This window comes from Helianthus annuus, chromosome 10 (assembly GCF_002127325.2).
Source record: "Helianthus annuus cultivar XRQ/B chromosome 10, HanXRQr2.0-SUNRISE, whole genome shotgun sequence".
Taxonomy (NCBI): Eukaryota; Viridiplantae; Streptophyta; class Magnoliopsida; order Asterales; family Asteraceae; genus Helianthus; species Helianthus annuus.
In genome coordinates this window covers 6,920,453-6,938,001 of record NC_035442.2, presented here as the reverse complement: position 1 = coordinate 6,938,001, position 17,549 = coordinate 6,920,453, and the positions used below count along the sequence as shown (strand labels likewise).

The following is a 17,549-nucleotide window of genomic DNA, read 5'->3' as shown; positions in this document are numbered from 1 at the left end:
AGCTTGCTTGCATATATATATTAATTCAGCTGCTTAACTCGTTTTTCTTGTATAACTTTTAAAATATGACGTTTTATAAAACGCCGAATATTTCATTAGAACGAGCATATTTTTATCTACGTTAACCTAAGTTTCATTAAAAACGGAGTAAGGTAAATAAAATAATATATTTAATTATTAATATTAACGGTCTCCTATATTAGCCAAGGTTTGTCAAGATATTTCACCTTTCACACAATCATCTTACTCGTTTAACAATATATGAAATATAAATTACATATTTCACACGTTTATAACCAGCACATTAAGGTTCGGGGTATTACATCCTTCCCTCCTTACAAAAATTTCGTCCTCGAAATTTGTCATTACTTAAAAAGATGAGGGTACTTGTCTTTCATTATGTTTTCTAGTTCCCATGTAAAGTTGGGTCCATGACGTGCGTTCCACTTGACTTTGACTAACGGGATTTCCTTCTTGCGTAACTTTTTAACCTTCCTATCTTCGATTTGTAGTGGTTCTTCAATGAAGTTGAGTTTTTCGTCAACCTGTACGTCTTCCAGGGGTATTTGTTGGGCTTCGTCCACTAGGCACTTCCTTAAATTTGATACATGGAAAGTATTATGTATTTTTGCCAGCTGTTCAGGAAGTTTTAGCCGATAAGCCACTGGTCCTACTTTGCTTGTTACTTCAAACGGTCCAATGTATCGGGGTTTCAACTTTCCCTTCTTTCCAAACCGAATCACTCCTTTCAGAGGTGATACCTTAAGCATTACTTTATCCCCTAGTTGGAACTCTAGGGGTTTACGCCTCTGATCTGCATAACTCTTTTGTCGATCTTGAGCACTTTTCATCCTTTCTTTGATTTGCTGGATCTTTTCTGTGGTCTCCACAATGATTTCTGGTCCTGATAGTTGACTTTCCCCTACTTCCGTCCAACAGATAGGAGTTCGGCACCTTCTTCCGTATAAAGCTTCATAAGGTGCAGCTTTGATGCTGGTGTGATAGCTATTATTGTAGGCGAATTCGATGAGTGGTAGATGAGTGTCCCAACTTCCACCAAAATCAATTACACAAGCCCGAAGCATATCTTCTAATGTCTGAATAGTCCGTTCACTCTGCCCATCCGTTTGAGGATGATATGCAGTGCTTAGATTAAGCTTGGTTCCCAACTCTTGTTGGAAACTTTGCCAGAATTTAGATGTGAAACGAATATCTCTGTCTGATATGATCGATACAGGCACCCCATGTCGTGAGACTATTTCTTTGATGTAAATTTGAGCTAGCTTGTTCATCTTATAGTCCTCACGAATTGGCACGAAGTGTGCAGACTTGGTCAGTCTGTCCACTATTACCCAAATAGTATCATAGCCGTGACTTGACCTTAGGAGCTTCGTGATAAAATCCATGGTGATTTTCTCCCATTACCATTCTGGGATCTCTGGTTGTTGCAAGTATCCAAAGGGTTTTTGATGTTCTGCCTTCACCTTAAGGCATGTAAGGCACTTTTCCACATAATGGGCAATAGATCACTTCATTCCTGGCCACCAATAATCTCTCCTTAAATCCTTATACATCTTGTCACTGCCAGGGTGAATGGAATACTTAGACTTATGAGCTTCCTCTAAGATTGTATCCTGCAGTCCTCCAAAATTAGGAACCCATATCCTATTATTGAACCTAAGGATATTATCATTTCCCATTGTCAGTAGCTTCAGTCTCCCAATCATTCTTTCTTTTACAATATGATTCTCTTTTAAGGCTTCTTGTTGTATATTCTTAACTTGATCTAAGAGACTAGTTTTAACCCCTATTCTGGTTGCACGAATTCTTATTGGTTGAGGTTTCTCTTTTCTACTTAGAGCATCTGCTACTATGTTTGCCTTACCTGGATGGTATTGGATCTCACAGTCGTAATCACTTAATAACTCCATCCATTGTCTCTGACGCATATTGAGCTCCTTCTGCTCAAATATGTGTTTTAAACTTTTATGGTCACTATAGATAGTGCACTTTGTACTGTAAAGATAATGCCTCCAAATTTTCAATGCGAACACTATGGCACCAAGTTCCAAATCATGGGTTGTGTAGTTTCGTTCATGAATCTTCAACTGTCTAGAGGCGTAGGCAATCACTTTGCCTCTTTGCATGAGTACACATCCCATACCATAGTGAGATGCATCACAGTAGACGGCAAAATCTTTTATTCCCTCAGGAAGTGACAGTATTGGGGCGCTACATAACTTATGCTTTAATGTGTTAAAGGCTTCTTCTTGTTTAGGTCCCCAATTAAACTTAGAGGCTTTCTAGGTTAGTGTGGTTAATGGTGTCGCAATCTTTGAGAAGTCTTGAATAAACATTCTATAGTATCTTGCTAACCCCAGAAATCTTCTGATTTCAGTGGGATTCTTCGGTACTTCCCATTCCTTGATGGCCTCGATCTTTGCAGGGTCAACTTGTATTCCACATTCATTTATCACGTGGCCTAGGAATTGCACCTCACGTATCCAAAATTCACACTTAGAGAACTTTGCATAGAGTTTTTCTTTCTTGAACGATTCAAGGACTGCTCTCAGGTGTTGTTCATGTTCTACCTCGTTCTTAGAGTAGATAAGGATATCGTCAATAAAAACGATCACAAACTTATCGAGGTAAGGTTTACAAACCCTGTTCATGAGGTCCATGAACACTGCAGGTGCGTTGGTTAATCCAAATGGCATTACCAAAAATTCATAATGACCATACCTAGTCCTGAAGGCAGTCTTAGGTATGTCTTCTGGTGCAACTTTCACTTGGTGGTATCCAGACCTCAAGTCTATTTTAGAGAAATAGCTTGCCCCTTGTAATTGATCAAACAAGTCGTCGATCCTGGGCAAAGGGTATTTATTCTTTATAGTGGCTTTATTCAAGTCCCTATAATCGATGCACAGGCGCATCGTCCCATCTTTCTTCTTGACAAACAAGATGGGTGCCCCCCATGGCGACGAACTAGGTTGGATAAACCCCTTGTCAAGCAACTCTTGTAGTTGCTTCTAGAGTTCTCGCATTTCTTTCGGGGCTAGGCTGTATGGCGACTTAGCAATCGGTGATGTACCGGGAACTAGGTCAATGCGAAACTCAACCTGTCTATCCGATGGTAGTCCCGGGAGCTCATCGGGAAACACTTCGGGGTATTCTCGTACTACTGGCACTTCCTCGACCTTCTGCTTTTCTGTAGTGTTTATGACATATGCTAGAAAAGCAACATACCCTTTCCTTAGGCATTTATGTGCTTGTTCTATCGTGATGAGGTTCTTAGTCTTGTCAGTGCGGTCTCCCGATACAGTTAGTTGTTTGTCGTTGGGTAATCGGAGTCGGACGATCCTTTTGTCACATATAACTTCCGCATGATATGGTGTCAACCAGTCCATTCCTATGACTATGTCGAATTCTCCAAGTTCCATAGGCATTAGGTCTATAGGGATAACATGGTTGTTTAAGCTTATTTTACAGTTCTTAACTATGTCAACTATCTCTCTTTGACTTCCATCAGCCATTTCTACTGTAAAGGCATGATCTAGGGTTTGGGACGCCTGGTTCAAGTAAGGTCTAAAGGTAGTTGACACTAGACTTCTATTTGCACCGGTATCAAATAACACACGCGCATATACATCATTTACAAGATACGTACCCGTGATAACGTCTGTATTGGTCTTGGCTTCTTCCGTGGTGAGTACAAATGCCTGCCCTTTTGGCTGATTTGGTTGTGTCCTATCATTTCTTTTGAGTTCGGGACATTCAGATTTCATGTGGTTAGGGTCTCCACATTTGAAACACTTCTTCTTTTCCTTGCATTCTTGAAGAGCATGACCCGTCTTTTTACAATTTGGACAAGGAAAACGACATTCCCCTGTATGAAAGCATTTGCAATTTTGACATTGAGGAAATGTTTTAGGCTTTTTAAAGTTGTTATTCCGGGTGTCCCCCTTTCTTTCTTCCCACTTCCTTTTTGGCGCGGGAGACTCAGCCTGCCTTAGAATCATCTCGGCAGCCATGACGGCGCCAGCCTCAACAGTTTCTGCAAAAGTCTTGGGGGATTTGGATTTGATAAACACCCTCATTTCAGAGGGTAGACCCCAAATAAACCTATTGATCAGTTGTTCCTCGGTCAATGCTAAATAAGAAACCAGTCGAGATATGTCGTTGAAACGAGAAACATACTCTCGATAGGTTTTATTTCCCATTTTTAACTGAAAGAATTCGACTTCCAGTTGTTCGGTCTCACTGGGAGGACAATACTTAGCAAGAAACTTATGAATAAACTCCTCCCACTTCATCTCCTTAACCTTTTCTTTTCCCTCTGTTCGGACCACAATGTTCCACCAGTGAAGGGCTTCAGCTTCAAACATATGTACGGCGAACCGTACTTTGTTGCGGTCATCACACTCACATATGTCTAATACTGACTCCATTCTGTTGAGCCAATCTTGAGCTTCTAGTGCTCCCTTTCTTCCATCAAAGGACTGAGGTTTACAGGACACGAAGTGCTTATAAGTACATTCCTTTGATTTGGAATATTCACCTTTTCCTTCTAGTGGCATGGTTGCAATAGTGTTTTTCCTTTCGCCCATTCCTTCCCTTCGTACTGGCGTGGTGGCTGCTGAGCTTTCTTCATGTCGTTCTCCAGATTGGTTAACATTACCGGTTTGTGCATTCTTTATTACCTTAGCCACTTCCACAGCTATATTGTGGATATCCTCAGTATTTAGACGCATGCTTATACTAGACCGGGACCTGACACTATGAGAGGGAGTTCGAGTCCTATAAGAATCTTCCTCTCTCCTTCTGTTATTCTGATTATTTCTAGACCCTTGTTCATCTCTATGTTCAGACATTGTCTCCTTCCTATAGGAATATGAGTATACAGAGTTACTAGTATGTATGATACATCATTATAATATAACAACTCTAAACATCACATAGAGATACATATATATATACATATATATATATATATATATATATATATATATATATATATATATATATATATATATATATATATATATATATACGGGGGAAGGATGTATAGAAAACCCACTTTAATTTAGAAAACCCGGGAAACTCAAAGCTCCCGATGTTTTTTTTTCTTGAAAAAATTTACACATGTTATATACATGTTTTTAAGGGTTTTAGGCAAAAAAAATCAAAAAAGCGCCGAGTAGATATTTTAAAAAAAATAAACAAGTTTTGATGTAACACATGTTACATTCATCTGACATATTTGTAACATGTGTTACACCAAAACTTGTTTTATTTTTTTTTTAAAATATCTACTCGGCGCTTTTTTGATTTTTTTTGCCCAAAACCCTTAAAAACATGTATATAACATGTGTAAATTTTTTCAAGAAAAAAAAACATCGGGAGCTTTGAGTTTCCCGGGTTTTCTAAATTAAAGTGGGTTTTCTATAGATACTTACATTATACGTGTATATATATATATATATAGCACATAGAAAGGCACAACATAGTTTACTTCTTCTAGCGTCACTCAACTGACTATGCAAGTACTTTTCCTAAGAACATGTTATTTGGCCTAGTCTGAGTGTGCTATTTAATCTTTAGAGAACTACTGGTTAAAGCTTAGGCATTCCTGCAATACCTAATTCGCTAAAACCTCGGGCTCTGATACCAACTGTAACACCCACCCCGTAACCCGGGTGATTGTGCACAATTGATACACTTACAGCGGAAACAAACTAAACTTTCATTAAAACTTATAATAGTCTGAGTACAACACTTTGTTTATTCACAAACTTTTGGCAACTAAGAACTCCTTGATCTTCTAAACTCCACAACTGTCAAGTAGTTCCTATAGCTTTCCTTATGACTCACCTGAGATAAGTATACTCAAAACGACGTCAGATATATACTGGTGAGCTCATACTATACAATTTTTATAAAGACAGACCACCGTTTACATTATATGCATACACAATATGGGCATGTGACCACATTATAGTCAGATTGGGCCTCATTGAACCTTATAGGTCACATTTGACTTGTCACAAACCACCGTACAAGAGACATACTGGTCCTCCAGCTGTGCCCCCTACGGCCGTCACATAGGTATGAGTGTGTGTCGTTGGACCTTATAAGCACGAAGTGCCTGTGGGTACAACACCTTATTACCCTTCCCAGAGTGACACACCTCATTAAGCATAATAGGATCCCATATACCCCTACTGACACATGCATACTGCAGCATTCTCATTATTACCAGTTATGGACGAGTATACTATCACAGTTTAAAAGACAAGTATGATGACTCACCTGATTAGTAATTGCTTAACAGCCGCTAGTAATACTGGGTTATGTCTCAAGGTCCTGACACAATTACATAATCCTAGGTTAGGTAATGGTACACCTAACTAGTCATTATCATGGTTGGATATTGGTTAACCCTACCTTGTTTAAGCATGGGTGATCAGTCCATGCCTAACTAAGGCTAGGCTACCCAATACTCGCCCCTGACAATAACCCTAGTACCTAAAAATAATACTAACACTACTACTACTAATATATTATTACTAATAATAAAACTAATATTAACTACTAAAAATAAATAATAAACAACTAAACATAAACTTAAACGAGAGCATACCTTAAAACTATCTGCGGCACGTTGATGTAGAGTTTCCCTACTCCTGCTCCTACTCGCGCTCCAAAAAACGACTACTAACAACACCCAACGGGGTATCATATACTCAGGATTCTCTATACTAGAGCATTCCCGTTAAAGAAACTGGTACCTAAACAAACTACTGAGACTCTTATTTAAATGAAGCAAGCAGGCACCTCAAATCCCTTTCTGGTCGATGTGGGATTCAATTGACGTGCCTACCTGTCACACCCCCATTTCCACGTGTCACCGGTGGGCCCGGTGTGGGGTACAGTGACGTAGTTGGCATCGTCATAGACAATCAACACAATATAATAATGCACAGCGGAAGCAGAATAGAAACATTTCAACCTTAAATAAAGTGTAATAATAAATATCACAGTAGTTGAAATGGATCCACAGGCGGATCAAATAAAATAGAAATAAATAGTTCAACAGATAATTGTCGTCCGAGTTTGCGAGACTATAGCGGACGCTCTTAGGAAACAACCAGCCTAATTCCGTATAGTACCTGCACTTAACCTTTTGGGAAAAATACGTCAGTTTACACTGGTAAATACAAATCGACTGACTCATTTTGAAATGATTGAAAATTGATTTAAATGCACAAGGCATAAATATTTTTATTAACTTGGGATAATTATATAATATAAACTTGTGAACGAATTACATGCACTTTTATCTCTGGTGGCCCGGGATCTACTGTCCGGGCTAGAGATTAAATGACACACCACATTAAAGAGTTATACACGTCGGGTGTACGCCTACACCCCGTGCTCTGGTCGTGGCCATCTCGTAAGATAATGCCAAGGATATCCGGGACACGGTCAACAACCCCCCAAAGCCTTTAAGTAAGACAAAACTGTTTAAACGAAGTCGCACAAGCTATTCAAGACTGTACACCTATAAGGCGCAGGACTTGTGCGCCCGATCAAGCGGTATTTTAAATACCGTACCCCAAGCCCGTATAGGGAAAATAAGTCAAAATGTATTTACCTGAGCAAGTATAAGTCACAAATGATAAGTGTTGGTAGCTTTTACCGGGCCTCCTAATCTGGAACAAAGGTTTATAATTAACCTATTAGATTCCTAACGGCCTTTTATTTAAGCTTAAGCTTTGACCGGTTAGTTTTAGGAATGATACGGTTTACGCACGATTAAGCGAAAGACCGGATAGAATGTGATTTAGACCCGACAAGTTTGAATACTTGTATAATATGGGTATACTAAATACATTCTGGATTTCGAAATAAAAATGATATCGTTTGACCCGTTTCGGTCAATTTACGCAAACTAGTTACGTAACCCGAACCGAACGCGAAAAGGGCGATACGGGTAGACCAATGATTCAAATGCAAGTTCCCTGAGATAATATGCTTAAAATATGATATTATATCAGTAAGTTATGTCCTATATTGCCCGGAATAATTTTAAACCCAATTTATGCCTTAGAAGGGCATTTTGGTCATTTAAAAGATGATAAAAGGGTAAAATTAGAAATCTGAGTTTCGGGTCTGGTTCATACAGTAAATATACTTAATATAACATATTATATCAGTAGGGTATGACCCATATATCAAATTTATCATTTAAAACCAAACTATGCACCGTAGGGGCAATTTAGTAATTTCACAAGGGCTAAAAATGCCAAAACTGGAAATCTGAGTTCATATACTTATACTTACTGTTTTTATATGAAAATAAGCTAAACACATCAGTAGGTATAGGTCTTATATGTTTAAAACAAGTATAACGCTTACTATACGCTTAAAACGCTAAATATGCGATTTAAGGGCGTTTTCGGGTTTTCAAATTAAATCTGAGATTTTTATATTTCCAGAATACTTAAAATAATTTATTCATCATATAAAATCAGTAGAAAAAGGTTTCGGGTCAAAAGGATGTGTAAAACTCATTTTATGGCTAAAACGGTCAAAACCGACATAAGCCGAAATGACTCGGTGATCTAGGATCCGTTCAGCCAAAAATTAATTAAAAATCATCAAAATTCCCAGAATATTATATTACTTCTGTTGGTAAAAAGTTTTGAATCAAAACGTGGCCAGAAACGGGTTCTACGCGAAAAGGACCGTTTATGTAAATTTATAATATAGTTTTACGCTAATGGCCATAACTCACAATCTGGACCACCAACTGATCCGAAATTTTCGGTGCAAGTTTATATATTAAAAATAAAGATTTCTACTCTTTTACTTTTCCAAAAATCACGTTTTATATCAAAAAGGCAAGATAGTCAACTTTATGCATAAATCGGAAACATGCATTCGAATAGGCTAAGCATAGACTTAATCAAAGAAAATTCCAGAAAGTTTAACTAAAATAAAAATAGTCAAAAATACTTTCCAATACAGATCTCGAACATGCATGTACGAATCCGAATCGATGGTCTACGAAATAATCGTTTTACAAGACTTTCGGTTCCGATTCGTGTCTATACTATAGATTGTCGAGTTGATGATGATTAAAACACATTCTTACATGTATTACAAGTTATTTTTAATGATCAATCAGGTTGCATGTCATCTATATCATTAATCATGTCATTTTTCACAAAAATCGCTTCTGTTGACTTTTTAGAAATAGGTTTGACTCGACATTTAGCATGCATGTAGTGGGAATCAGTTAGTACCCTTTAGAGGGTTTGTTTCCCACATAATTACTAATCTATAACAAGTTTCAATTCGAGAAATGACTGAAAGAAATCCGTTTAATCAGAAAGTCAAAGGTTATGAACACCCAGTTTGACTTTTATCAATAAACACAACAAGAACGGATTAAAGAACGAATTGAAAGCTTACAAAGGTCCTAGAGATGTTTAGTGGACACTAGAAGTCGGCCTTGATGATCAGATTATCTGCAGAGAAGCTTTGAGAGCTCTTGCAAGTCTTGGTGTTCTTGTTCACAATTGTAAATGCCAAGAAATGAGATGAATTCGGATTTAAAGCAGAGTTTTTTTTGAGGTTTACTGTTGATGTAGGCATGCAAGGCTTCTAATTGGAGCATTTGGAGGCAAGATACAACTGTAATGCACTTGAATTCGGACTCAATATGACCCAAAACGAATTTCTGCTCGCTGGGCAACCCACGCGGCCCGCTTGGGCTTTACCAGGCGGGTCGCCTGACCCTGGTTCAGCCAAAATAAGTTTCAAACTTGACAGCTTTGACCCCTGAACTTGTACGCGATGTTTCGGCTACTTTTCTCGACCCGTAAACCCCCAAACTTGGTTTTTAAGAACCTTAGGACTTTTACCAACATGGTAATATCCTCGGATAACTTTGCGCTCAACCGAAAAGCCATGAAATTTGACGTTGACGCTTTTAGTCCCTTAAGTACGGTTTTGGCCATAACTTTCTCATACGTTGACGAAACTTCATGAAATTTTTACCACATATTCTAGTGAGTATATTTTAGCTATACAAAGCTTCGGGTCTGCCAAAAGTTCACTCAGAGGTATAAATTAAACATGTTGACACTTTTGGCCCCTATAGTTTACAATACTTCACTTTTGTGCAATTTCCGCGTCGTATGATCCATGAACCATCCGTTAAAGGTTATAAACATTATGTGGGGTTATCATAGAGCCTATTTATCCATTGTTGACACTTTGGACCCTTACGTTCCATAGTTTTCACCGTTTGTCACTTTTAGTCCCTCTAAAGTATGTTTTCACATAGCGGAACCTTATGACACGTGTCAAGACATTATTGGACGAAATTTTTCGAGGTGTTACATCCTCACCCCCTTAAAAGAAATCTCGACCCCGAGATTTATTCAAACAAATGGGGATATTTTTCTTTCATCGTGGATTCCACTTCCCACGTGTATTCGGGACCTCTACGGGCATCCCACTTGACCTTAACAATAGGCACGTGCTTCCTTCGAAGCTTCTTTACCTGTCGATCCTCAATCGACAAAGGTTTTTCCACAAATTTTAGACTTTCGTCTATGTGTATATCTGTATGCGGTATAACCAGTGAATCGTCAGCGAAACACTTCTTCAAGTTACAGATATGGAACACATTATGAATAGCACTAAGCTCTTCAGGCAAGTTTAACTTGTAAGCGACTGCCCCGACACGTTCGATTATCTCGAAAGGTCCTATATATCTCGGGCTTAGCTTGCCTTTCTTTCCAAATCGCATTACACCTTTCCAAGGTGATACCTTAAGCAACACTTTTTCACCCACATCAAAGTGAAAATCTTTGCGCTTAGGATCCGCATAACTTTTCTGCCTATCCCTGGCAGCTTTCAAACGATCACGGATCTGAACGATCTTGTCTGTCGTCTCAAAGACGATATCTGGTCCAGATAACTGGACATCTCCAACTTCTGCCCAACAAATGGGCGATCTACACTTTCTACCGTATAGGGCCTCAAAAGGCGCAGCCTTTATGCTGGAATGGTAGCTATTGTTGTAGGAGAATTCAATCAGTGGTAGGTTCTTATCCCAACTACCACCTAAGTCGATCGCACATGCACGAAGCATGTCTTCCAAAGTTTGAATAGTACGCTCACTCTGACCATCGGTCTGAGGATGATAAGCCGTACTAAAATTCAAACGAGTGCCCAACGACTGTTGGAAACTCTTCCAAAAATGTGACGTATATCTAGTATCTCTATCAGAAATAATAGATATAGGTATACCATGTAGCGCTACTATCTTATCGACGTATAATTGAGCTAACATATCTGAGCTATACGTCTCTTTGATGGGTAGAAAATGGGCTGACTTAGTCAGTCTGTCTACTATGACCCATATGGTATCATTTCCCTTTTTCGTTTTCGGCAACTTGGTGATAAAATCCATTGTCACCATTTCCCATTTCCACTTGGGAATTTCAGGTTGCTGAAGCAAACCTGACGGCTTCTGATGCTCAGCCTTGACCTGCGCACAAGTCAAACATTTGGCCACATACTCGGCCACGGACTTTTTCAAACCAATCCACCAGTAGTTTGATTTCAAATCCTGGTACATCTTATCAGCTCCAGGATGAACGGAATATTTAGAGCTGTGGGCTTCCTGGAGGATAACATCTCGAAGTCCTCCATAAACTGGAACCCATATTCGTCCGTTTAGTCGTAGCATTCCATCCTTGTCGTGGGATAACTGCTCCTCAGTTACTCCCAACTTTTCTGCAGGATAGTTAGCTTCCAACACAGCTTCCTTCTGTGCAGCTAACACCCTTTCATTCAAATTATTTCTTATCTCAATGCGCTTGGCATTGATTCTGATTGGTTTAACCCTTTCTTTTCTGCTTAAGGCGTCGGCAACCACATTTGCCTTGCCTGGATGGTATCTTATCTCACAGTCATAATCATTGAGAGTTTCCATCCATCGCCTTTGACGCATGTTCAATTCCTTCTGATTGAACAAGTGTTGAAGACTCTTGTGATCCGAATAAATTATGCACTTGGTTCCATACAAGTAATGTCTCCATAGCTTCAAAGCAAATACAACTGCACCCAATTCCAAATCGTGGGTGGTGTAGTTCTTCTCGTGCACCTTGAGCTGTCGAGAAGCGTAGGCAATGACTTTGCCTTTCTGCATGAGTACGCAACCCATGCCCGTATGTGATGCATCACAATACACCACAAATTCATCTATACCATCGGGCAATGTCAACACTGGCGCATTGCTCAGCTTCTGCTTCAGAATGTCAAAGGATTCCTGCTGCTTAGGGCCCCAATCAAACTTAATCTTCTTACGGGTCAACGAAGTTAGGGGCGCAGCAATCCTTGAAAAGTTCTCGATGAATCTCCTATAATATCCTGCCAATCCGAGGAAACTGCGAATCTCGGTAGGAGTCTTCGGCTCCTGCCAGTTCATGACTGCTTCTACTTTAGCGGGATCTACTTGGATACCACGCTCACTCACAACATGTCCAAGGAATTGGACTTCTCGAAGCCAAAATTCACACTTCGAAAATTTGGCATAAAGCTTCTCTTGATTTAGAAGTTTGAGAATACAACGCAGGTGTTTCTCATGGTCAGCTTGGCTCTTCGAGTAGATAAGAATGTCATCAATGAAGACGATGACGAACTTATCTAAATAAGGTTTACAGACGCGATTCATGAGATCCATGAACGCGGCTGGTGCGTTAGTGAGTCCAAACGGCATCACTAGGAACTCGTAATGTCCATAACGAGTCCTAAACGCGGTCTTGTGTACGTCTTCCTCCTTGACCTTCAACTGATGATAACCTGACCTCAGGTCAATCTTGGAGAAATAACTTGCTCCTTGCAACTGATCGAACAGATCGTCGATCCTGGGTAACGGATACCGATTCTTGATAGTGACCTTGTTAAGCTCACGATAATCGATGCACAGACGCATCGATCCGTCCTTCTTTTTAACGAACAAGATTGGCGCTCCCCAAGGAGACGAGCTAGGTCTAATAAAACCTTTGGCTAAAAGCTCATCCAACTGCGTCCTCAACTCCTTCATCTCCGTTGGTGCCAATCTGTATGGTGCTCTTGCTACAGGTGCTGCGCCTGGTATGATATCTATTCGAAACTCTACTTGCCTATCTGGTGGCAAACCAGGTAACTCTTCAGGAAATACTTCAGGATATTCCGAGATAACAGGGATATCCTCAATCTTCGGCTTCGGCTCATCAATGGTAACTTGTGCCATATAAATGACACATCCCTTCTGCATGCATCTGGATGCCTTGAGCATGGACACTTGCTCCGGCAATCCATGTTGGGTATCTCCTTGAATAGTAAGTGACTCACCAGACGGAGTCTTCACTATCACCTGCTTTCTATTGCACAGAATCTGGGCTTGGTTACTCGACAACCAATCCATGCCTATCACTATGTCGAATCCAGCTAGCTTAAAGGGAAGCAAGGATAGCGGGAAAGAATGATTCCTAATGGATATAACACATCCATCTAGAACAGTCGAGGCGGTTTCTATGGTTCCATCGGCTAATTCCACCTCATATTTCACACTTAAGGTTTTAACAGGAAGGCTCAACAGTTTACAAAACTTATTATCTACAAACGACTTATCAGCTCCAGAATCAAACAAGACTCTAGCAAAAACATCATTTACAAGAAACGTACCGGTAATGACGTTATCGTCAAGGACTGCTTCCTTTGCGTCCATTCGGAAGACTCTCGCATTAGTCTTCTTCCCTTCCTCGGCCTTCCTTGCAAACTTTGGACAGTTGGGCCGAATGTGCCCCTTCTCGTTGCAACCAAAACACGTTGCATCCTTCATCTTCTTGCAATCCACAGTTTTATGATCTGTGGACTTGCAGATTCCACATCGTTTCTCCGAAGACTGGGATTTCGTCTCCAAACGACATCTCCCAAAGTGATGTCTCCTGCAGATTTTGCATTTGGGTTTCTCACCCGACTGATGATCACTTTTCCTAGACCCCGACCCTTTCCTGTGGTCGTTGTTCCCTCTATGTCGCTTTTCAGATCTTCGTGAGGTGTCATCCTCACGTTTTCGTTTGTTCTCCTCAGAGCTCTTCATGGCTCTCAATCTAACCACATCTTGAGTGAGGGAGAGGGATAGATCTGCTACGGATCTAAATGTTGTAGGTCTTGAAGCTTTAACACTCGCCTTTATCTCCGGTGCCAGACCCCCAATAAATCGAGCAATCCTACGCGGCTCCGGGGTCACCAAGTAAGGCACTAAACGAGACAACGTGTTGAACGTAGTAAGATACGCTTGACAATCGAGGTTCTTCATAACCAAGGATACAAAATCCGATTCGATTCGCTCGACCTCGTGCTGCGGACAAAAGTTCTCTTTAATCAGGGCCACAAACTGTTCCCATGATAAACCGTACAGTGTGGCCTTACCGGCAGCTTGTAGGAGTGACTTCCACCATGCTAACGCATCTCCTTTGAATGACTGGGACACGTACTTCACGACGTCCCTATCAGCACACCCGCTGATATCAACCACAGTATCCATCTCGTCAATCCACGTCATGCAATCGACGGCTCCCTTTTCCCCAGTGAAATCTCTGGGCTTGCAAGATACAAAATACTTGTACGTACAGGACCTGCTGTACGTGTCATGTCTCAGCTTAATCTCCTGCTTTGGGACGCTGCTGTGGTTGGAGGAGTGATTATCATCCTCAGCTTTCTTCGGCTCACTCTTTTTAGATGGCGGCTTGCTATGAGCCTCAGAATGAGTCTTGGGCTTTGCGTGCGTTTCTGTTCGGGTCCTACTCCGAGTACCACTAGATTCCTTGAACTGCCGATCCATGGCCTTGGCGACAGCATTATCTATCAGTGCTTGCAATTCTGCACCGGTAACGTGAATCTTTGCATTATCTGAGCATTCCCCAGAATGACTGTTGGTTTCTTCCGATTTGGCCATCGTAGCTTTAAGCTACAATAAAGGACAAGGTCTTATTTAGAACCTAACAGTATTATCGTTCTAGACGATTTATTAACCATGGTATCAAGAACCTTAGTAGTTAATTTAATAAATTTCATTCAGGCTCTTATTAGCAATCAAGGAATGAAAATATATATATTGGCACCATAGGCCTAGTCACATGGACAATTACTAAATTATAAATTTAGATTTTTATAGGATTATAAATTGTATAATTAAACAAATAATCCTTTACTAGACAGAGAGTCATAAACCACAACTGTCATTATATAACATAGTTATAACCCGTAGGTATCAAGCCATTAACAGACTTGTGTACAGATAAAATCTGTAGATATTTCTTTACTAGGCAGGGAGTTATAAACCACAACTGCCACTATATGACATAGTCATAACCCGTAGGTATCAAGTCATTAATAGACTTGTATACAGATAAAATCTGTAGATAATTTATTAAAAAGGGTGGCTTGTGTGATTTTACAGATCACGCTTGGCCAGGAATGTTAACATGTTCTCAGATGTTAACAGGGAGTTGAATCCTTTCAACCAGGTTTTACCATCATGGCCAGGCCTGTTAATAAGGCATTCAAGCTAGGTTATACCTTACTAAGATTCTTATAAAATGGCAAATCAAATAAAAATTGATATTTTTCCATTATTTTAATATTATATTCATGCATATAAATAAAATGATAAATTCAAATTAACCATTTTAAATTTCCAATAAAAGTACCAGTACATATTTGCCCTAAACGGGACTTTGAAATAACATGAATAACATGAATATCATGCCCGCGCAGGGGCTAAACAAGTAACAACAATAACTAAATAAAACAAACCCACGCAGGGGTTAACAGGATAACATACCCACGCAGGGGTAGAATAAGATAGATATACCCACGCAGGGGTAGAGTACAAGGATAGATGTCCACACAGGGACATGAGTACATGAGACAAAAATCGAAGGATTCAATGATCCCTCTTGCTCTTACCCTTGAGCAGGTCAAATACCTTCTTGAACATACCGCGGTTGTGTCGGCGATCACTTTGCAACTCCCGTCGCATGCTATCAATCCCATGCAGGATTTCCTGAACCTGTGGCGGCGACATCATAGGCGCCGGTGGCGGTGGCTGGAAGTGCTACGGCTGCGGCGGCTGGTACGGCTGCGGCTGCGGTGGCTGCTGGTAACCCGGAGGGTAACCAAAAGTAGACTGCCCAGCAGCCCAAGGGTCTCCCAATGGACCACTAGGAGGGAGTGAGCTGTAGTTCACAGCTTGCCAATAAGGGTCTCCCGTGTAATCATAACCCTGAGGGAATACATGCTCGAACGGGTTGAACTGAGCTGCACTAGCATAAGCCGGAATCGGCTCTCCATAGTTCTGCGGCGGCAGAGGCGGGATCGGTACAGAAGTAACCTCCGATAAGGGATGCTGAGACTCCCCTGTCTCGGACTCCCCGGGAAGAGACGTGTAGCGGCTGCTACCAACATGTGGAGGGGTGCCTATGCGAATCCCTCCGCGCGTAGACATGCGCGCATTCCTCCTAGGCCTCTGAGGCGGAGGAGGTAAAACTGGTGGCGGCGGTGGTGACGGAGTGATCACGTCACGCCATAGGGCCTCAGATAGGTCCTGCGGTAGAGGCGGCTGCTGCTGAAGCTGCTGCTGCTGCGAGTGGTGCTGCGAGTGCACCGGTGAAACCTGGTGAGACTGGAGCATTGGAGAGTTGTGGCTGGGGGTGAAATACCAATCATGCTGCTTGAACCTCTCCTGAAAGCTGTCCCCACCATTGTAGGGTGATCCCCTAAATGGCGACCCATCCGATATCTCAATCGGATGGTTAGGCGTACCTGATGGTGGTAGCGAGGGGTCCGTATCCTCGTCGACGTCCATCTCGTGACCACCAGAAAAGTGGTCCTCCGGTCCAAGTGGGTTATGACCCACTGGCTCATCCACAAAAGCATTAGGGTCATACAAACCCTGGTAGGCTGGCGCTGGATACTGGTGCGGTGACTGCTGCAAAGGTATGTAGGATCCATGCGAACCATGGGGCCCATTCTCCGAGTGGGGCCCAAACGAGTGGGGTAAAGACGGTGAAGTGCTTGCGGATACCGAGTGTCTAGCAGGCTCGGCGAAAGACCTCCAAAGGTCGTTGGCGGCTGTGTTGTGCGTGGCGGATGGTGCTCGCCTATGTGAGGGCCCTGCCTCATGGTCATGGGTAGTAGCAAATCCTCCTCGACCTCTCATTCGTGGCGGCATAGTGATCCTGTCAAAAGTCAAACAAGTTGCACAACAAAATATATAAGACAATGCAATAATAAATAAAAATAAATTAAACGAAAAGTTGAACATTTCCTAAGTTTCTTGTCTAGACTCGAAAATCGAGGAATGTGCAATTGTGTAACTGAGATTAAACACATTAAGATAGTGTTTAATTCACTCAGCGTTGGCTCTGATACCAACCTGTCACACCCCCATTTCCACGTGTCACCGGTGGGCCCGGTGT

At 41.2% G+C, this 17,549-nt stretch overlaps 1 protein-coding gene across 1 annotated transcript; it reads right to left on the bottom strand.

The window, feature by feature from the left end:
• Positions 1-365: 365 nt before the first annotated feature.
• On the bottom strand, positions 366-770 carry LOC110880468. The gene has a single exon (XM_022128991.1). The coding sequence runs from the start codon at positions 768-770 to the stop codon at positions 366-368; it is 405 nt and encodes a 134-aa protein (XP_021984683.1).
• Between the last annotated feature and the right edge of the window lie 16,779 nt (positions 771-17,549).